The sequence below is a fragment of the Muscardinus avellanarius genome (genome assembly GCF_963383645.1).
Source record: "Muscardinus avellanarius genome assembly, chromosome: 12".
NCBI lineage: Eukaryota > Metazoa > Chordata > Mammalia > Rodentia > Gliridae > Muscardinus > Muscardinus avellanarius.
Window position 1 is genome coordinate 38,832,416 of NC_137798.1, and position 22,849 is coordinate 38,855,264.

A 22,849-nucleotide genomic window follows, 5' to 3' on the forward strand; every position below is an offset into this window, starting at 1 on the left:
TTTACATAAAAGTCTTCAAACTGAGGCTTGCAGTTATTTTCGTGGACAGTGTAGATATATTGACCATGTCAATAACAAAAGCTATTGCACAAATAATATAAACTATAAAAATTGATTAAAGAATGGCAATGAAGAAATCACTGGAGAGGAAGATTTAGTTGTCTCTCATGTTCTTCTGTGACTGTTATTTCCATTCTTTAATTCTACAATCATTATAACTAGCCACTTCTGTGAAGTGCAAAACTAAGAGAATCAGTTTTTGAAGGTTAAATATGCTCAACCACAAAGGATAACTAACTTCTCTTAATTTAGTGAGTAATAAAGTCTAAAGTTCTGTTTTCCCCACTATGGACAAGTAGCCCAATAAAGGATTGACGCCTTTGCCCATTTCCCTGGGTGAGTTACCAAAGTTACAATTCCTGAGAGGCACTTTCGTATGTATTCACTTTGGGATATTGGCAGTTCTCATTTTGCTGGTTCCTGGCATAAGCAGAATTTCACAATTTTGTTTTTCCCCCAATGAGGCAGCTAACAGAACAGATATTGTCAAATTTCCCTGGGCTCTCCAAATCCTGGGTGAGCTCTCCATGGTCCTGGATTTGGGCTTCCAAAAGAACTTTTGAATTCATAATCTTTGGATGGTATTTTGAAATATCATTTTACTTTTGAGAATAATTATATACCCTTTCTAATTATTATTTTTCCATTTAAAATATTCAGTGATATTTTCAAAATCTAAGTATTTCAGTCTCCTAACAATTGTTTACATGTTTGTTAAATATAAACAAAATTGCTTTTCCACAATTGAATGTCATCTTTTCAGGTTATGGTACTGAAAAGTGGCTATTATTATATTTTACAAAAATGTTTTTCTTAGAAACTTAAACACACAAGAACATATATATACACATATATGTATGTGTATGTGTTTATACATATTTGAACAACTCATTAAGTACCCTTCTGATATACAACAGATTGGCCATAAGAATCATGAAAAGTATAATAAAAGTAAAAATAAGTATCTTAGCAAGTTTTATTTTGCTTAATTATACAATGTAATATGCCAGAAACAGTGCATAGGAATCATTGTAATGAGAAGAGTGCACATCATAAATGAGCATTGTGGAAATTAAAAAATAAAACTGTATGGAATGAGCCTAGTTTTCATTTATCATGTCTTATATAGCATTACTATGCACTAGGAACCATTGCAAACATTTTACAGAAAACTTAATTATTATTTCTAAGAAAACCTTAAGAAGTAGATAGTATTATCCCATTTCTCAGACAAGAAAAATGAAGACAATAGCAGTTAAGTAACTTCCTCAATATAATATGATTAGTAAATAATAGAACCAGGATTTATACCCAGGCAGTTTGGATCCCTAATCTGTGGTTGTATAAAAGGAAAGTCTAGATGTTAGATGATTACCCTTTGGTTAGGGCAGTGAATCCATTTTTAGAAATTGAAAATCATTTACTATCTCCCCAAAACATATAAATTTATACTTAATTTTACTAATAATATGCAGAGAAATATGCACATAGGTGTGTATCCTTTGAAATTATTTGTTGACTTTTTTGTTGGTTTTGATAAATATTGTAGCTATCAAAAACAGATGATATTTTCATTATCTTTTCTGGGGATTAGTGGAGTCTTTTTTCTGATATCCAGGAAGAACATTTGAGCAGAGGAAAGTTAAGTAAAGTTCAATTATATTTTAGATGGCAGATATTGGCACTATAACATTTTACCCATAGATGGCTGATTCATTCTTTCTCTAGTTTTCTATATATGAAACCACAATTTTTTGGGTGCAGAACATATTATAAAAATTATTTTGTGTTTTAATACAGGTCTTAATTCAATTTAAGACTTGCTTATAACTAGGCTTCACTTTTAAAAAGCAAGGTAAATGGTCAGACATGGTGGCTCACACTTGTAATCCCAGCAAATTGGAGGCTGAGACAGGAGGATCACAGTTCGTGGACAGCCTCAGCTACTAGTTGTTGAGGACTTTTGCAACTCAGTGAGACCCTATTTCAAAATAAAGAATAACAAATAGGGCTGGGTGCATAGCTCAGAGGTAGAATGTCCCTGGTTTCCATCCCTAGAACCGCAATTTAAAAAAAGAAAAACAAGATAAAAATTAATCCATGATTGGTGTTATTGTCTTAAAGTCATTAGCTTCATCGATGACACCACCATCTCAACCACCATAATAGTCCTTTTATTGAATTTTGTTGCTGTCATCCTCAAAACCAATGACTACTTATTACAGACATGGCACTATCATTCTGAAAGTCTTTTGACCTTGGCATCTGCATAATGATATGATATGAGGGTCATGAAAACCTTTGTTATTAAGATGATAGTCAAGAAGATTACTTCAGTAGGGGAATGTAGGGTGTATCAGAGTAAGAAACAGGGCATTGAAGGTAAGGAGTAGAGAAAAGAAAAGACAAGGAGGTAGTGTAGGTAACATCAAGTAATACCTGCCCAGTGCTCTTTTACAGGAGTAAAGCATGGCACTTAGGCAAGAAGAAATCCCATGGTAGTAGCATCTGTTTACTTTCCTTCCTCTAGTGGATATAGAAAAAACAATTTCCCTTCTATCTATCATTTGAAACCTATTGGGTTGATCCTGTGTTCTTAGACTTTTCCTCCCCATGTGAATTAATTCTTTTTTCTTTTTAAATTAAATTTCAGGCCGGTTGTAGAATGCCCCTGGGTTCCATCCTTAGTACTGAAAAAAAAATTAAGTTCATTTTAATATATCTCTTAACTCATAAATAAAACTAAAAGTTGTACGTATAATGAGGCACAGTATAATGCTCATTAGATGTATAAATATTATATATTGTTTAAGTCTGATTAAACATATTTGTTTTCTCAAGTGTTTATCATTTATTTGTGGTAGAAATTTTGAAAATTATTTCTGCTTGCTTATTTAAATGTACATTACACAATTGTTATCTATAGTCACCCTTTGTTCAGTAACATGCCAGAACTTCTTATCTAACTGATACTTAGTACTCTTGGATCAATTTATCCATCTCTCTCCCTACTCCCTCTACTGTCCCTGGCCCCTATGAGGATTAATTTTTTCCTTAGTTTATTGACAAGCTTATGTTTTAACACCAGTGCCAGGGTAACTCTTTAAACTTCCACATTAGGTTTAGTTGCATAAAGAAGTTCCTAGTATGACTGTTAAGGATATTAAGTAATAAATTTATTTATAAGCATTTGGTTGACATGTATAGAGGAAAATCAGACATAACATTCATGTAAAACTACCTTCAAAATTCACCTCTCAAAATGTTACCCAGTTGTACACCTAATCTTGATCCATACTTGATCATGATGTGTTTTTCTTGGCTTTACTTGCACAATTGTTAAAATCTTTAATTAGTTACCTTATTAAAATTGGAAAATGTGATTCAAAAATTTGTAATTTCTTTTTTTCTTTTCCTTTCCTTTCCTTTCTTTCTTTCTTTCTTTCTTTCTTTCTTTCTTTCTTTCTTTCTTTCTTTTTTTTTTTTGGTAGTACTGGGGTTCCTGGAAGCCCATCTACCTCCGGGCTACACTCCCAGACCTATTTTTACATTTTTATTTGGAAACAGGGTCTCCTAAGCCAGCGCGCGTGGCTGGCTTCGAACCTGCGCGATCCTCCTGTCTCTGCCTCCCAAGCGCGAGGATTACAAGCATGCGCCACCACGCCCGGCTTCTTTTTTTCTTTTTTTCGGTACTGGGGATGGAGCCCAGGGGCATTCTACCTCCGAGCTATACCCCCCAGCACTATTTTTTAATTCTTTATTTTGAAACAGGTTCTCACTAAGTTGTGGAGGGCCTCACTAAGTGGCTGAGGCTGGCCAGGAAACTTCGATCCTTCTGTTTCATCTTCCCAAGTACTGGGATTACAAGCCTGCACCTCCATGCCCGGCTTGAAATTTTTTTTAGAAGTCACAACACTAGAAATCTGAACTTGTAAGACTAACTTTCCCAAACCAGTGGCCAGCTAAAATTGTGCTCTCTCTTTGCCAAGGTTGGTGTCCTCCTATTTCCCCATGGTCTCTGTCAGTCCTCTTCATTCCATGACATTCTCTGCCTTGACCTTACAGGCCCTGCAGTGTGTAATCCCTGCTCCGTCAGTCACTTACCACTCATGAATCAAAAAAAAAACAACAACAACAAAAAAAACCCAAAAACAAAGTGTTAGTTTAGCTTGCCTTCTGAAATGGCATTTGATTAAAAGAACACACAAAAAAACCAAAGCAGTAAACCTGGACTACTGCATCTCTAAGTCTACAAGTGATAGAAGAAACGCGTCAAAAACCATCATTTTTTTGGCACAGTTTACTTGTGTAATTAAATTTTTGTGTGTGTGTGGTACTGGGGTTCCTGAAAGACCTTCTACCTCCGGGCTACACTCCCAGACCTATTTTACAATTTTTAAATTTGGAAACAGGGTCTCTTAAGCCAGTGCGGCTAGCTTCGAACCTGCCCGATCCTCCTGTCTCCTCCTCCCAAGCATGGGGATTAGAAGCATGCGCCACCACGCCTGGAAAATTGTTTTTCTTGATAAAATGAAGCCTAACATTATTTTATCTAGGATGTTAACCTGGATACCAGTAATACTTTACAGTTTGACACATTCTTTTTTTTTTTTTTGTAAAGATTTGTTTTATTAAGAAATTTGTAGCTGGGCATGGTGGCAGATACTTGTAATCCCAGCATTTGGGAAGCTGAGACAGGAGCATTGTGGTCCGTGGGCAGCTTTGACTACTTAGTGAGGCCCTTTGCAACTCAGTGAGACCCTGTTTCAAAATAAAGAATAAAAAATAGGGCTGGAGGTGTAGCTTGGAGGTAGAATGCCCCTGGGTTCCATCCCCAGTACAAGAAAGAAAGAAAGAAAGAGAGAAAGAAAGAAAGAAAGGAAGAAAGAAAAAGAAAGAAAGAAAGAAAGAAAGAAAGAAAGAAAGAAAGAAAGAAAAAGGAAGGAAAGAAATAAAGAAGAAAGAAGGAAGAAAGAAGGGAGGGAGGGAGGGAGGAATTTGTAGCTGGGCATGGTGGCACACACTTGTAATCCCAGTACTTGGGAGGCTGAGACAGGAGGAATGTGCAGGTTTGCAGCCAGCCTCAGCTACTTAGTGAAGTTCTCAGCAACTCAGTGAGACCCTGTTTCCAAATAAAATATAAAATAGATCTGGGAGTATAGCCCAGAGGTAGAAAGCCCCTGAGTTCCATCCCAAGTACAAAAACAACAAAAAGAAATTTGTAAGTAGTACCAATAGTCAGTCCTGTTTTTTGTTTTGTGTATTTATAATTTTTGGTGAATTATAGTCATATATCTTAATGGGATACAAGATGCAGAGGCATACATGCATACATTACTCAAACATCTCTCACTTACATAGTTTTTAATAAGCCTCAATTAAACATCTATAGAATCCATGGAACACCAATTACTGGTAAATCAGTGACACAACATACCTTTTCCTTGGAAATGAGTGATCTTTCTTCCCAAGACCTAAATCATGTTCAGGGACAAAGGTTTATCTAAACATGAGACTACTGTGTCTCTGAAAATAATAGCATTTACTTGTCCAGTTTGGAGATACACACAGTCAAGTAATGTGGATTATTTTATTAATGGAGTGAACATGAGATTCTGATCTCTGATATCCTGATAACCTAACCAGTATCCAGCCAGAGTGTTATACCATTTCTTAAATTACAGTCTCTCTCGGTTCTCTTCATTCATTGACATTCCCTGCCTTAACTGCGAAGGTTCTGGAGTTTGCAATCCTTGCTCTAGAGCACGGACATATCTAGTTAAGATATTTCTAGTGTCTGTAATGAATACAGTTTGCACTGTGAGTAATTTCAGGGATGCTATAATATAATACGGAATACTATTCTCCATAGGAATGGATCTCTCTGTCTCTGTCTCTGTCTTTGTCTGTCTGTCTGTCTGTCTCTCTCTCTCTCTCTTTCTTTCTCTCTCTCCTTCCTCCTCCTCCTCCTCCTCCTCCTCCTCCTCCTCCTCCTCCTCCTCCTCCTCCTCCTCCTCCTCCTCCTTCTTCTTCTTCTTCTTCTTCTTCTTCTTCTTCTTCTTCTCTCTCTCTCTCTCTCTCTCTCTCTCTCTCTCTGTGTGTGTGTGTGTGTGTGTGTGTGTGTGTGTGTGTGCACTTGCATCCTAAAAAGGAAAGCCAGAATGCTAAGATTTTTAAATGCTTTCAGAGTTCAGTGATGTGGATACTTTGAAATTATTTTATGAGTATCTTAGTATTATAACTACTACTTAGTTATCCCTGGAGTGTGATTCTGAATACATCTCTCTGACACAAAGCAGTGGGACCTGGAGGAGGTGGGATTCTCCTATCACATGCTCACACAACTTCAGTTGTGCCAGATTTTGCCCTCAGCAATGTGAGACCACTTCAAACAGAAATGCACATAAATAGTTAAAGGAAAATGCTGAATCCCACCTGTTGCCTCTTCTGTGAAGTAATATGTCTATAATGTTTATAAATTTTAATAACCCAGACAGGGATTTATCTTTCAACATTAAATTTATATTATCCTAAAGTTTGATTTTTTGGGCAATGTATTCTCTAGTATCTTGGAGAATCTATCCATTTACTAATACATGTCCATTAATAAAGAATTACAGTATTCTCTTATCAACCAGATACCAGCACATTTTGAAAGTTGCATTGAAATCTTTATTTTCAACCTGATGTTTTCTTCATATGACTGAAGGTGTCATGAACCTTACTGCAGGCTGGAAACATATCAACAGTTTATTTGTTGATTCTGTCAAAGTGATTCATGTTTGTGTTTACCTTTTGTTCCCCAAGATTATAATTGAAATACACTTTTCAAAATGATTCCTTTTGATGGCTTAAGATTCAAATGGTGATGAGAGTTGAATGAACCAAATCATTAGCTTGAGAATAGGCATAAGAATTGAAGCCCAATATTTTGAATTACTTATAACTGATAATATTAAGCCGCACCCATAAGCCTATGTCTTAGAAACAATGACTGTATCTCAATACATGAAAAATGGGGAGGGGGAACCTAACAAACAAACTTTTATTTTTACTCAATGAACTTGAGTTTATGACAAAAAATCAGAGGTAGAATTTAATGGAAAAAAAAAGAATTTAATGACATTGGGCCGGGCGTGGTGACGCACGCTTGTAATTCCTGAGCTTGGGAGGCAGAGACAGGAGGATCGGGCAGGTTTGAAGCCAGCTGCGCTGGTTTGGGAGACCCTGTTTCCAAATAAAAATATAAAGTAGGTCTAGTAGTTCAGCCAGGAAGGGTTCCATCCCCAGTACCAAAAAAAAAAAAGAATTTAATGACATTGTCTGTGACTCATTTTACTTTGGCCCTTGAATTCTGAGGTAGTTTTCAGTAGACTTGCTGGGGGAGGAGCAGTTTCTGTTTAATGCCAGAATCCCTTATCCTAAGCCTCTCTTTCTCACTATTTTGATTTCAGTTTACAAGCATTGAGAAAGGAGAAATCGCGAGATGCTGCTCGGTCCCGCCGGGGAAAAGAAAATTTTGAATTCTATGAATTGGCCAAGTTGTTGCCTCTTCCTGCAGCCATCACCAGCCAGCTTGACAAGGCGTCCATCATTCGACTTACAATTAGCTATCTGAAAATGAGGGACTTTGCTAATCAGGGGGACCCTCCGTGGAACTTGCGAATGGAAGGCCCTCCACCCAACACATCAGTGAAAGGTAAGAGTTAGGCCACTGTTCAGTGAGGAGGATGGTGGTCGTAGCTTTCTCTAAGATGAAATGTTTACTATCGTCCTTTCTTCTTTTCCTGCATATCAAATCCTTTAAAGGGATACAAATGTGGAAATCTGAACTCTGCATGAGAAAGACACCATGTGAAGGTGAAATAAACCTCTTCTATTTCTTTCTTATTTTCAAAAAAGTCTCAGCCTAAGTATACTGTTACTTTATATAAAATTCAAAGAAGTGAACATGAAAATATTTACATAGGAAGTGATTCTGGCGTTTAATTTGTTATAATAATATGTACATATAATATTTGATGGGTAGACTATGGAAATGTCTGCTACAGGGTGGAACTAATATGTTCTGCCTCAAATAAACAAAGAGAAAAGGAATCAGAGTCCAACTGGAGCAGGCATTTAAATTTTTTTTTTTTATTTTTACATTGTGGTCATACATCTTAAGGGGATAAAAGACTTGTGAAGACATACATGCACATACCACCCAGTTAGCCCTTACCCAATTCCCGTCCCATTTCCTTCCCATCCTTCCTTTCCATGCTTGGCTTAGTGATTGACTTTGATATGTTTAAGTACATGATGGGCTTTAGAGAGTTTCCCTCTTCCTCCCTCCCATCCCCTCAGTTAGGTCACCTTATTTGCTCCTCTATAGGATCCCCTTCTTCACCTGTAGTTCCTCCTGTTACCCATTTCTCCCTAGCTTTCACATATTAGGGAAAGCATCCGATTTCTTATTTTTGTGACTGACTAATCTCACTTGAGTTAGATTGATTTCAATCTATGTATTAATGTTTCATGTTTCTCTATAGACATACTGCTTAAAAGTTATAAACATATTTTTGTTTTTCAAATCCTTGATGCAGTTATTCTTTAAATTTACTATTTTTAAATGTTAGGCTTTTTCATTCTGGTAATGGACAATTTTTTTCTTGTATATTTCTGAAACTCCTAATAACAAGGTATTTTTAACATTCAAATATGCGTGCATGGAACTTGGCGTGGTGGCACATGCCTGTAATCCCAGCATTCAAGAGGCTGATATCGGAGGATCGCGGTTCGTGGACAGCCTCAGCTAGTTAGTGAGGCCCTCCACAACTTAGTGAGACCCTGTTTCAAAATAAAAAATAAAAAATTAGGGCTGGGGGTGTAGCTTTGAGGTCAAATGCCCCTGGGTTCCATCCCCAGACCCACACACACAAAAAAATATGCATGCGGTATTTACTGATACGTATGTGGTGCTAGCCATTTTTTTTTTTTCTTAAAAAGTGTGTTGTTCAAGGCATATGGACTAAAGAATCTGCTAGATTCTTAGTCCCAAACTTGTATCTAGACCTGTGAGCACAGAATGAAACTGGGCATTTGTGTGTGGATTAGGTTCTTTAGTTACATTATGACACCTTGCCAATACCTTTGGAAAAGCTTCAGTAGTCTTGGCTATTATAAGGAAGGGTACTTATAGGAAGGTATAATTTTTATAGGATTTTGATTGAATTGAAGGGTCAAAAGCAGTGATAACCTACAATTCCATACTAAGAGTTGTGATCAGGTATGTGTACACACATGTGTACCTCCCTTAATCCTAAATATGAAAATGCTCCCAAACTTTTTGAGCATTGACACATTGACAACTAAGAACTTCCATACCATGAATATAAAAATATTTATAAAGTTAATTCATGATCTGTGTATAAGGTGTGTGAAACATATGAATTTCATGTTTAGATTTAGATCTCATCTCCAAGATATTTCATTATATGTATCCAAATATTCCAAAATGTGAAAAAAGTCTAAACTTGGTATTAATTCTGGTCCCCAAATATTTCAGATAAGAGATTCTCAATATATATTTACTTTAAGATTGGGTTATGCCTATGAGAGGAGGCAAATTAGAATTTAAATATTTTTTTAGAATTTAAATATTAACAGGTTATTTTTCTCTAGAGTAGTAGTTGAGAAACATTTTCTGTAAAGAGCCATATAGTAAATATTTTAGGCTTTGGAGTCTACTCAACTCTGCCATGATAGCATGAAATCAGAGACTAAGTAAATGAAAGGATATGGCTGTATTGCAGTAAAAACTGTATTTATAAACAGGCAGCAGCCACTGAATTTGGCCCACAGGCCATGGTTTGAAGTCCACTGCTCAGGGTACGAGGAGAACGCACAGTGGCGGAGCCTTTCAAGGACACAGTGTTAGTGCAGAGAGTCTGTGACAGAAAAAGGCACTGCACTTCTGTTCTCTTCTAGCCCTTCTGCCCTTGTGTATATATGCATATCAATTTGGTAATCCTTGACTACATTGTCTTGATAATAAAATAGTAGTGAATTCTCCCAAACTAAAGATATGAAAATAATTCTATAAAATAAGCATATGCTTGACATTTTTTACTCTAGTTTGGAGACATAGATTACCTTCATGTTTATTCCAAATCATGCACAATAAAATGATTCATTCAACAGGTTAAAAATCATACAGTTTGAAAAATATATTGTTATTCAATTTGAAATAAATTGATAGACTGGAGTTCAATTGGGCATAATTATTTTTTATTTTAATTTAAATGTAGTTTGAGTGGACTGGTGGTGTTAAATAAAACACTTCAAGAGCTCCATTGTTTTCCATCCTACTCTGATGATAGCCTATCATATGTTTAGAATTGTGACCATTTGCAGATGTTCATTTTTAGATCACATAGAACTTGTTCCCTCATTTTACAGATAAGAGAAATGGCTTTACAATGAAGTGTTAACAGATCTGAGGCAGGATTCCAGCTTTCTTGCACTTCTATCTAGTGTTCTGTCTCTCATATCGTATTTCTATAAATGACATTTGTTTTGTATCACCAACATCAAACATTCCAGGTGAGAAATTTTTCAGCTTTACACTGTGACTAATAATTCATTTTTACTTTGTGGCCTTCAACCAACTCAACTCTATAAATACTTATTATGATTAAGGTGAATAAGCAGATAAGCCATGGTCTCTGCTCCCTTGAGTGTGGCAGTCTCTGCAAGGGTATCAAATGTCGCTAAGAAAAAGAGGAGGCCAGGGTAGGTGTTGGGATCGTGGAAGGAGATAATAGATTTCCGTATTTAGACAATTCCAGCCAGATGACAGCAGAATATCTAAGTTGCTACATGTATGTTTCCACTAGTAATAAATTGGCAATAGGCTAGAACTGAAAACAAAAGCATGCTGACTCCATACAGTCTCCCTGGGCCCTGAAAAGTTGCTAGCAAAGCCTGGCGTTGTAGCGCACACTTGTAATCTCAGCATTTGGGAGGCTGAGACAGGAGGATCGCAGTTCGCGGACAGCCTCAACTATTTAGTGAGGCCATCTGCAACTCAGTAAGACCCTGTTTCAAAATAAAGAATCAAAAATAGGGATGGGGTGTAGCTCAAAGGTAGAATGCCCCTGGGTTCTATCCTCAGACCTGAAAAAAGAAAGTTGCTAGTAATGCAGTGGGCACTTTCTGCAAGCTGGCTCTGCTGTACAATATATGTACAATTTATTGCTTGACTCTAGTTCCTTAATGCAAAACTGCTACTCATTCTGATCAAACATTCATGAAACAACAACATCAAAAGAAACTCATTTTAATTTATTAAGGTCTTCCATGTTGTGCCCTTGAAGAAGTTCATATGGATAAACAAGCTCATATAAATAGCCTGCAGCATCATGTGAAGTGCAGTTCATAATCCAACAATAAAAACGATAGACATTATACTTTGTGCCTCTCCAAGAAGTCTGTTGAATAAACCTAAAGGCATTTGGAAATTTATATGAAAAGTATTTACACTGTATAGGCAACATTTTTTATACGATGAGTTGATCATGTTAATAATTAAATTTCAAAGCTTAAATTTAAATATGTCCCATACTACTATGTAGAAGTTTAATCTTTTTAATTTACTGCTTCTGAAAGGTCTTTCACTCAGCACCCTGTTCATCACATCTTTTCCTAACAGTCTATAAAGGTTGATGAGTTTGTTTTGTGATGCCCGTTGTATACAGATTATTGCCAGTTATGCTTGCTGGAAGCACTCTCAGGTGACAGTGTGTAATATGTCCTGAGTCAATTACCTCATGGAAATGATACGTTAAGCAATGGGAAGGTAACAGATATTTTTTTCCATTATTTTAGAAATCTCTGTATTGTTATAATACAGATCAAATCTACAATGAACATTATGCATTATTCAAGAAATGACCAGGCTTTCCCAGCAGTGTTTCATTCAGCTAAATAACTGATGATTGTAACCTTTAAAGAAATCTCATTGTGGTGACTGTTGGTAAATCACTTCTCCATTCATAGTAATCTCTATTTAGAGGCTATCTAGAAACCATTATATCTTTTATTAATCTTAAAAGCAATAGCTGCTGATTTGACATTTGCTAAAACTAGATAAATTTTCTGTCTTTCTAATATCATAGACTTCAGTCAATTTTTGGAGTATGTCTGCTGCAACTCTATTAATCCAGGAATATTTACTATTTTGAGCATAAGTTTTATTTCAATTTAAACACTGCAGCTTTTAAACAACAATTTTCTCATGTGGGTGACAGCCAGAAATACTAAAATATGTAAAATATAAGACATCCTTAGCTCTCAGAAAGGAACAATAAAAATATGCAAGAAAACTGGTGATTAAAACTGACTGAACACATTAGTGAAGAGCTTCATTAGAAATACACAGAATTTCCCTTCACAATTTCAGGCATCTATTGTACATTCAATTGTGATTTTCCCAGAGAGGAGAGACTTCAGTCTTCCTGTAAACAACATATTATCTATCCTTTGTCAAAGACCAATCCCCTATTTAAACAATGATGCTTAGTAGAGTCATTTAAAATAGCCATATTTGTAACTACATATAGGTTATTTTTGTCTAGTGACACTGTTTTAAAATTATGGTGGTTATCCTCAAAACCTAGAAAGCACTTTATAAGGTGAGTTCTGCTTTAGTAGAAAGGTAGACATTCCAAGACCATTAGAGCGATAGGTGTTGGTCTCCACAGCTTGAAGCTCGTCTACTTCCTGTTGTGGTATTTTGCTATGTGGTGACCTGTATTTGCTCCTACCAAGTAACATTCATGCTTGAGACAAGTGTCTTATTCCTCCTTACTGAAACATCTTGTAAGATGAAAGTGTTTAGATGTGCTACATGACCATGTACACTCTGCCTGTCACATCCCTCCTTTCCTTTTGCACAGGCAAATGGGAGAACCCAGACTGAACACTCAGGTTCTGAGCAAACCCTTCTTGTAGTGGAGTAGGGTAAAAGATGGAAACTTATTTTTCTCTTGATTCCTATTCTCATTACTAAAGATGCTCAGTAGATTGAGAAACTGACTCCCTGCTTTGGTCCTAGTTCCTTTTGCCTCAATCCAGTGTCAGTGGTGGCACCAAATGGAAACAAAGCCATGCAAGGACTGAACTGCCATGCCCACTGTTGTTTGCAGTGAGGACCAAGTCTTCCTAATATATAGGAACATGATGTGATATGATTGCCTTTTATTAGACATACACATTTTGATTGCATGTTATTATTTTTTATATATTTGTAGTGAACTTATGACTTCTGAAAGGAGCTCATTTAAAAACTAACCTTTTACTTTGTACCATGATAGGGCAAGCAACTGTTTTTATCAACATGGTTGCCCATGGTCATCCCCCTCTGATGCTGGTTGGGAAGGGCTTTTTGACAAAGGCGTAAGGATGACAAAGTATGTCTCTGAGACTTTGGTTCTTTGTAGTTTTATAATTTATTATGAAAAGCCTGATATCTACAAAGGTGGGCTCTAGCCTACTGACTTATAATCTAATTCAGTATGAAAATACCATTTAGCCTTAATGGTTTCTTGCTACATACAACTGTCAAAGAATTTGGTTATTTTTGTTTCTAAGTGCATTTTGTATTACTGAGAAACCAGACTTACTCTCAATTCCAAATACTAACTCAAAAGAAGCATAGTTTTAAGAGTGGTGACTGAAAATACGTGAATATTCAGGTGTACCTGTTAGCTTTTGATAGAGAAAAAGCAATCACATCATACAGCTGTGGTTCAGACCTGACTCTGTCATTTCTGCCCACATTTCTTGGGTCAGAGCAAGTTGTATTTACAAGACCAAAGTTTAGGAACAAATAAGTACATAGTACCTCTTTTGGTAGATATTGCCAAGAAACATAGCCAACAACGTGGGTATAGGATAAAGAGTAGGAATCAGTAATATAAAGTGTATTACTTATGTTTTATTTTCATCTCTAACACACACACACACACACACACACACACACACACACACACACTTTGCCAAAAAGGAGAAATGGAAATGAGAAATTCTTTGTAGATTTTTTTGAAGTGTGGACACAGAGCATGCATATATTCTTGCATCTTATGTCAAGATTCATCAATCTGCTCCCCTCTCCACCCTCATCTCACTTTCTCTAGCAGTGCCAAATACCATCAGCTATGTATGTGTCATTATATATGCCCTCATTTGACTGGATGAGTAGGAGTGAGAAGATAATACCCTTTCCTTATCCACCGTAAGGGGCACAGCCAACATTCCTATAACAAAAACACATAAGTTAGCAAGAGCAAAGTGTAACATTTATTTACTGAAAATTTTATGTGATGTGAATGTCTTTAGAAATGAACACTCAAAAGCCCAGGGAAAATGTTGTATTTTTAGGCTTAGATTCAGTGAAGAATGGACGTCCATGTGGAAAAAGTGATTAGACAAAGGAAAGGGCTAAACAAATGATGTGTGCATGTATGCCTCTACCATCTTGTACTCCATTAATATGTGTGACTGTAATGCACCAATTTTAAAAAAAGGATATATTCTGATAGTAACAACTCAGGGCAGTATCCAGGAGGTTCTCTCGTTCAGATTCTTGTCAGCCTCTCTGTGTAGCTTTCCTTTTTCTAAGTATAGAGCATGGTACCTATCATGTAAGGGTTCTGGGTTGGGGGGAGGGTGAGAGTAAGAGAGTGACATTTCTAGGTATTTTAGCTTGCCCTGGGACAGAGAAGTTCTAGTTTCTAAAATCGTATGGAAGGAAAAATAGAGGACAGAGAAAGGAAGGAAGGAAGGAAGGAAGGAAAGAAGGAAGGAGAGAGAGCATGTTACTTCCAAGGCCCTTCTTGTTTCGTTGATTTCAAAGTACTCAGCATGTCAACATGCAGAGTTTTGGGGTATCATGTTCTGAGCTCCACCATCTTCTATTGGGATTTTTATAAAGAAAAAGAAAAGAGGAAACTTGGGAGAAAATTAGGGAGAATGAGGGGAATAGTGTGGGGAAAAAAGAAATAAACACGAATAGAGTAGAAGTTACAAGGAGCTGACAGTCCCTGCCCTACAGCTTCTCGTGTGTTGTGGAGGCAGAGGGATGGAAGCTGAAGACTACAGCTTCTGGTCAACAGATATGAGTGCCATGTCTGAGTGAGTCTTCTAAGTTTTTTGCCTTTAAGATTTTTATGTTTCCTAGAAAAACAAAGGTAAAATTAATAAATAATGGTAGGAAACATTTAATAAAATTTAACATGTCATGTGACTTATGTAATGATCAGGTCTTAGCCCTCATTTTTCTCACTGATTTTGGTATAGATGATGATGATTACTTAGCTTCTACTCCAAAACCCTAATTTTGTAGAAAGGATTTTACAAGTATTGTATTAGGTTGGCCTTGGACCAGTAGGTATTTTGAAGCTGTTTAATAATTTCTAAAACCACATATTCTCACTTTTCATATTCTGCTAATATATATTTCCTTAATTCCTCTATACATGAAAGTATTCTATCTGCTTTGAGCTATGGGTTCAATATAAATGATATAGCTCTTTTTCCTAAAATTTCCTATTTTATAAAAATTTGAACGTGTAATCATGAAAGATAGGAAACTCTTTTACAAGTGAGAGATAGGAAAATAAGACAGTATACAGTGCAATTTTAAACCAAATAAATCAAGTTCCAAATATATGATACAAACAAAACATAAATCTGGAACTTTTTATATTTTTAGTTGTTTTGACTCTCTTGACAAAACTTAGGGAATATATTTATATTCTTTATTGCATCTAACTTATTTTTAAAAGTTCTTGACAATATAATATTTTAGTTATGGTATCCTGTCATATTGCATGATACCATATTGCACTCTCTTATTTAGGACTTCTAAGTTTATGTGCTCTATTCTTTGAAACTGAAATTCTTCATTGTGCTTTTGTTAGCCCTATCACTTCTTGCAAAGCACAATATATAGTTTCAGTCCTCGGCAGATAACAATATTTCACGGGCACAGCAAAGAAGGAGTCACCTCTGACTGTTTTATATGATTGAAATTGTAGTGTGGCTTTAATTTTTAGAAACGGCTTTCTAGATACTGCGCATAAGTCTTAGCTGTGCCTTAATAAACATGTGGTGACCTCCATCTGTAAAAAAAAAAAAAAAAAAAAAAAAAAAAAAAAAAAAAAACCTAATGTGGCTTTGAATACTGATGAACTGTAGCTTTTCATATCCTTTCTGGGTCCATAATATGTCAGTAAATGTCAGAACCTGGGCAGGAAAGGAAGGCCAGTAGAATTTTTGTATTAAGACCTGTTTCAATCCTCTTGCTGTTTTGCTGAGAAAACCAAAGTAGAGAGAAGTTGAGTGATAAAAATAAAGTCAATACTTAAGTTGGGACCAGCATATAGGGCTCTGCATTTCTGGCTTAGACCATTTTCCTGCACAATGAAGAGGTTTTATTTTGCATGTAGTGATACATCACTGAGATTCCTTTTTCCCATTGACACTCTATGTGAACATATGTACCATATATGGTTCATGAACATAAACCTATGTTCAGCCATATGTTGTCAGTTCCTGCTACAGCCTTAGAACTAGTGGGGACCATGGTACTTTTTAAGAATCCATCGTGATAGGAAGCATACAACTAATTGTAGAAGGCTGATTTTTTGTCTTTGTTTAAAATTTATAACTATGAAAATGCATGGATGAGGTTATATTTTTTTAAATCATCTTCAGAGCTAATGTAAGGTCATATGTCTCTTCATTACAATGGCCAGCATGACTAGTGTATTCTGGCCAGAGATGTGGTGTTAGCATAATTTACTGGGTAATCATACATGTATATTGTTTTCTACATTGTATATATTATTGAAAAATCAGAGTATAAAGTTATATTAAATCATTGACATGATTTGGCTCATTGTTTTGGCTTCTTTTTCAATGTAATAAACCAAATGATTCAAACTAGGGCTATTCATATAGTTTTCTCTAGGTTCATGATATCATTGAAAAGAAACATTATTAAAACAGTGTCTATATAGGACTATTATTTGATTGTTTTACCTAACTAATCAAATAATTGGTCAGTTGGGTTAAATAATAATTTTAACCTGTTTCCCCATATGATTTATTAGTTGTTGTTCTGATTTAACTGATGGTTAAAGGCATATTGTAGCTGGATCAGTTCTAAGAAATCATTAGAAAAATACATTTGAGATTTGTACCTCAAGAGTCCAATATTATAATCAGAATTACAATGAACAAGATTGGTAAAGCTGACCTGGTATTTTGCAGATAGAATTTAACAGATCTCCAAAACCCTGACTAAATGAAGTGAGGAAAGATGGCTAAATGATATAGCACAATTTAATATTCACAGCCTATGCTCAGGGACCAGAGCATGGTCAGTAGGCCTTGGCTGCTGTGGACTTGTCCTCTTGATCACTAGGATGGGTCAGTCACCAGATGTTAGAGCTAAATGCTTCAAGGGAGAGAGCTATTCTATGAGGTGCCTGGAAGACGCTGAAATTCAGTGCGTTCCTAGTTGCCACTTCCCAAAGCACTCGAGAAACAAACAAAATTTCAGTAATGTTTTGTAATTAAAGCACATCACTCATATATAATTTTACAGTTTGGAAAATAAGGCTGTGTTGAATATCAGCACTGATGATGAAAACAGACTGTGTACACAGTTTGGGTTTTATATAAATACTTTAAAATATTGGCTTTCTTCTATAAAAATAGATGAATAGTATCCAGGTTTTTACAAGGATTTTAGCATAAAAGCAAAATTGCTATCATTTTCCATTTTGAAAAGAGACGTGAAAATAGCACAACAAGATGCATAAAACCCAGTGAGTTCTAGGGAGATGGGCAAGGACGACAGGGAAGCAGATGCAGGTGAGCCTCACTCTGGGTGTTCTCAGGGATGTTTATAAAGTGGTGCAGTGATATTTGCTTAGCTGACACCTGACCTAAAGTGATTTTCATTGTGTCTTCTGTGGATATTGAGCTCCTGAAGTTGCAGAAAAATCTGTTAACAATTTGTTCAGCTTATGCTCTATTGTATTTTTACATCTGGTAGGCAATCAGACTCCACTTCCTTGTTGCCCACCAGTTGCTGAATTTGTTGCTGTATGAACATCTCCAGTGGAAAAGGAACAATAATAATTTACTGAGATTAAAAGTAGGCACTTCTGGAGGGTGTCTGTGTCGATGTTGACGTTATGATAAAATACAGTAAACTGCCTAGCTTAAGAAACAAACATTAGTTCTCACCATTCTGGAAACTAGAAATCTAAGATCATTGTGCCAACATGCCAACATGGTCCGGTTCTCGATGGTCTGCTTCAGGCTTTCTTCCTGATTCATATATCATACAGAGAAAGAGGAGGGAAGGGAGACGGGAAAGGACGAAGGGAGGGGGCAGGATAGTTGATGAGTTGATGTCTTCCTTCTTCCTTGTCCCTTCACTAATCTCATCCATTAAGGGTCCAGCCTCATGAAAATTGTTTCCTAAAGCTCCCACATCCAAGAATCATTACATAGGGGATACACGCTTTCAACATGTGACTTCTGGAAGGACCCATGTAGTCCATACATAGGGAGTTCTAACAACCTAAAATGAAATTGTAGTCCACATGCCTAAGGCTGGTGGATTCAGCAAACTGTATGAATGCAGTGGCAGTAGTAGTGTGTGTGTGTGTGTGTGTGTGTGTGTGTGTGTGTTACTAGGGATTGAACACAGGTGTATACTACCTCTGAGCTATACCCCAAGACCTTTATTTCCCCCCTATTTTGAAATTTTGAAATAGTCTCACAAAGTCGCTGAGGCTGGCCTTGAACCTGGGATCCTCCTACCTCATCGTCCCAACTGCTGGGATTGCAGGCATGCCCCACTGCAGCATTTATCTTAGTGTCTTTAAAATGGATTATTGATAGAAAATTATTTGTCAATGGAATATTTCTGAGTTCAGATGTTTGTGACTGTGAACAAGTCTTTGACCTGTTTTCTTATCTGAAAAAGTTGGACCTGCCTGAGAACTCAGCCGTTTGAGTTACCTTCTATTACAGAGTCTGGAAGCTGTCTCTGGGGAGGCTTAAGATTGCACAACTACAAAGGGCATGTTAGGATTTATTGTTTTCATTGTATTAGATGTAAATTGCTTTGTTTGCATTTTACAAAGACTGCTTTCTCAAATGGTGTTAATTAGAAGAAAGAGAGAATTCAATATGCACTATTTTATACCTTTTAAGATTTTAACATATAGAAAAATCTTGTAGCATGATAGACTTAAGAAAATTTAGTTTTTCTTAAATGACACATGTGACTTGGGAATGTTAGGGCAGCTTAATGTTATTTGAATGTTTAAGATAATGGGGGTCTATAGAAGCTAGTTTTATTAATTGTTAATATGTAGACATTTCATTGAGTTGATTGAAAAACAAAAGCACTTTGGAATACACTATATACAAAATTCAAAGCCGATTTATTGGAATAATGAATATAGTCGACATTTTCTTCCCTCCAAATTTTGATTTTGTAGAAATAACTATATTGGGTTTTAGCATATCACATTTTTTTGCTAGGCATGGCGATACACACTTGCAATCCCAATACTTGGGAGACTGAGATGAGGATTGCAAGTTTTCAGCCACCCTTAGCTATTTAGTGAGGTTTTTGTAGCTTAGTGAGAAAATAAAGAAAAAAATAGGGCTGGGAATGTAGCTCAGAGATAGAATGCCCCTGGGGTTCAATATGCAGTACATATATGTTCCTCAGTATATATACATATATTTATGTACGTATATATACACATACATATATACATATACATACATATATGTGTGTAATTATATATATAAACATACATATATATGTGTGTAATTTGTGTATATAATTTATATAATTTTATATGTATAATTTATATATATAAATTTTGTCATTAAGATTAGATTTAGATAATATTTCTTCTTTAATTTTGTCTATTAATCCTTTAGTACTTGAATATTTATAACCTTATAAGACTATGTATTAAGCTCTATGCGGAATGCAAAGAGAAGAGGAAATCCTTAATTATCTTCTCTAGGAGTTGATAGTATGTGAGAATGACACATTCTCACAGGATAGTATGATATCCTATTGAAGCATCCTACAAATTTTAATTTCTAAACAAGTAAACATTAGCATCCATAACCTACCAAAGCCAAAAAATTTCTAGAGTTGTTTTTATTCTTCATATTAAAGTGGAAAAGCCCTGGGGGCCCAAAAGTGAGAGGGTCACAGTGTGCCAACCCAGCCATGACCCAGCCATGTGACCTCCTGAGGAGCTGTTGTGAGAGTCTCCAGGATTGCTACATAAGGCCCTCACTGCTGCTAGGCTTATGTCCATTAGTACAGATTACTCTTGGTGGTGACTTGTTTGACTCTAAGTGCTTTTGGTAGATTGGTGGCCTTGGATCTGATTTGTTGGTTTGGGCTTTTGACTTTGTTTTGTATGTGCATTTTTTTGTTGTTGGTTGTTGTTTTTTAAGTTAGCATCATTAGCTGCTATTGTTGCTTTTGCTTTTGATGGACAGTGCTAGGAAAGAGTAGAGAGGCCAGACCAGGCCTCGCAGCCAGCTCACCCTGTGAGGAGGTCCTCATGGACAATTACACAATACTGAGGAACATTGGCAAAGGCAGTTTTTCCCAGGTCACACTGGCCCACCATATCCTCAATGGGACCCGGAGGTGGCTGTGAAGGTCTTGCCTTTGTTTAGGATCAAGCCCTTGTTTGATATGAAATTGCTATCATGAGGGCAGTAGAGCATCCCAATGTCATCCAGCTGTTTGAAATCATGGACACAGACATCATCTACCTGGTGATGGAGCGTATCAGGGAGTCCAGAAGCTTGGAGGAGGAGGAAGCCCAGAGAGTGCTATGTCAGGTTGTGAGTGCAGCGTGCTACTTCCACAAGAGAGACATCTCGCGCAGGGACCTGATACAGCATAATATCCTCCTGGACTCAAAAGGAAATGTCAAAATCATTGACTTTGGGTTGAGCTGCTGCTTCAAGGTTGGACACAAGTTGACAACTGGCATAGCAGGATATGTCCCTAAGGTAGACCTCTAGTGTGTGGAGGTCATCTTCTACTTTCTGATTCTAGGCTGTGTCCCATTCACTGGCATCATCCCAGAACAGCTGTAGGAGAAGGTACTACAGGAAAGGCTCTGGGTGTCCCCTCACATCTCTGTCTGAGCATGATTCTTCCGTACTTATTGACTATTACCCGGAAGTGGGGGCCACTGCTGATCAAATCCTGGAGCACCTTGGTTGAGACAGGGTAAGGGACAGAGTCTCCTTCTCCTAGGGAGCTGCTCCCCAAATGCTTGGACTCCGCAATCCTGAGAGTCATGTGTTGCCTCTTGCCTGGGTTATGACCTCCACCAAACCTGGATGTCAGTGTCAAACAGGACGTTTGACAACACAGTGGCTATATACCCACTGATCCAACACATGTGAGCCATGGAGTAGGCTGTACCTGAGGTTCCGTGGATCATGCTGCCTCCATCCCCAACAGATCCTTCTGCCTTCCCTCTATCGCCCCAAAGCAGAACCAGCCAGCCCAACCTTTGCACCTTCCTTTTTATGTCCTTTAATCAGGGTACACAGTTGAGGCAGAAGGGCAAGAGAGACAGCTTGCCTGCCATTCCCCCTGAGCTGCATGCTGAAGAGGACTCCTACTACCAGTGTTGTCCTCCAGCTTGGCCCTGAGGCCCCAGGCCAGCACCCTGCAACTCCATTGTGAGCCCGGCCCAAGGACTCGGGACAGCAGGAAGGGCTGATGGTGGGCCACCAGTAGAATTGTTACCTGCACCATCTGTACCTATTGCTTCCAATAGACTTGCTTCAGAGAGAGGAGGGCAGAGGTGCCCCAGACTCTTGAGCAACAGAATTGCTCCAGAGAGACCAGACAAATGAGGTGGATAAAACCGACTCCGTGGATCCTGACTTTAGCCAGAGAGGACTCAGCTGTAGGACAGTGTGCTCCAACTGCCAACTGCTGTGGTCTTCACACAGATCCACTTGACAGACCCCTTACTGGAAGAAACTAGACTAATTTTCCCAGGAAACTCACTCCCCTTTTTCCTGAAATGATTCTTAATAAATTGTCATGCATTAAATATATATATTTCATGTCAAAAGAAGTCTAAGCAAAGTTATTGTAAGATCACAGGAGGATTATACAAAATGAGAACAAGAAGGCAGCCTTTATATTGGATCGTCAAAATGGGTAAGATTTTCAATTGCCTGGAGTTTTAATAGATGAGCTGAATATACTGAATGTATATAGTGCACTTTCAATAAAATATATTTTTTCTAAGAAAATTACTGCTTGAGGTTCTACTTTCAAATGAGTATTTTTTCAAGTCTCTAGGTACTCATGTGAATTGGATAGTTCACTATGCATAAATATAGTCAAAAGTATCAACCTGGGGACATTAATGAGAATTTTGGCCCTTGAACTTATGATGACTTTTTCTTTCAGATGTGTGTTTTAGACAGGGTACTCAGTGCCTTATGGGACACAAAATACTTGCATCTATTTCAGTTATCTGACCATTATCTCACACAACTAAAAGCACAAATCATATACTTTTTAAACCAAGAGCTTAATGAATTATCTTTTAGAATTTTCTCTCTGGTGCTTTGGTTCTTTGTAGAGACTGAAAAAGGCTGGAATGAAGTATATTGTTAAAATTTTGAAATCCTGATATATATA

General features: G+C 37.0%; 1 protein-coding gene across 12 annotated transcripts in view; it reads left to right on the top strand.

Moving 5' to 3' along the window:
- The window catches only part of NPAS3 (neuronal PAS domain protein 3), a gene marked incomplete at both ends in the record, with an annotated part of 883,378 nt that overhangs the window by 263,912 nt on the left and 596,617 nt on the right, over nt 1-22,849 (top strand). For 9 of the 12 annotated variants that reach the window (XM_080707501.1, XM_080707502.1, XM_080707503.1 and 6 more), the window contains one exon: nt 7,515-7,759. In XM_080707501.1, the coding sequence (XP_080563627.1) occupies nt 7,515-7,759 (245 nt within the window). Of the gene's footprint in view, nt 1-7,514; nt 7,760-7,869; nt 7,921-22,849 lie in introns of all 12 variants that reach the window. The other 3 variants (XM_080707497.1, XM_080707507.1, XM_080707508.1) reach the window with 1 other exon arrangement.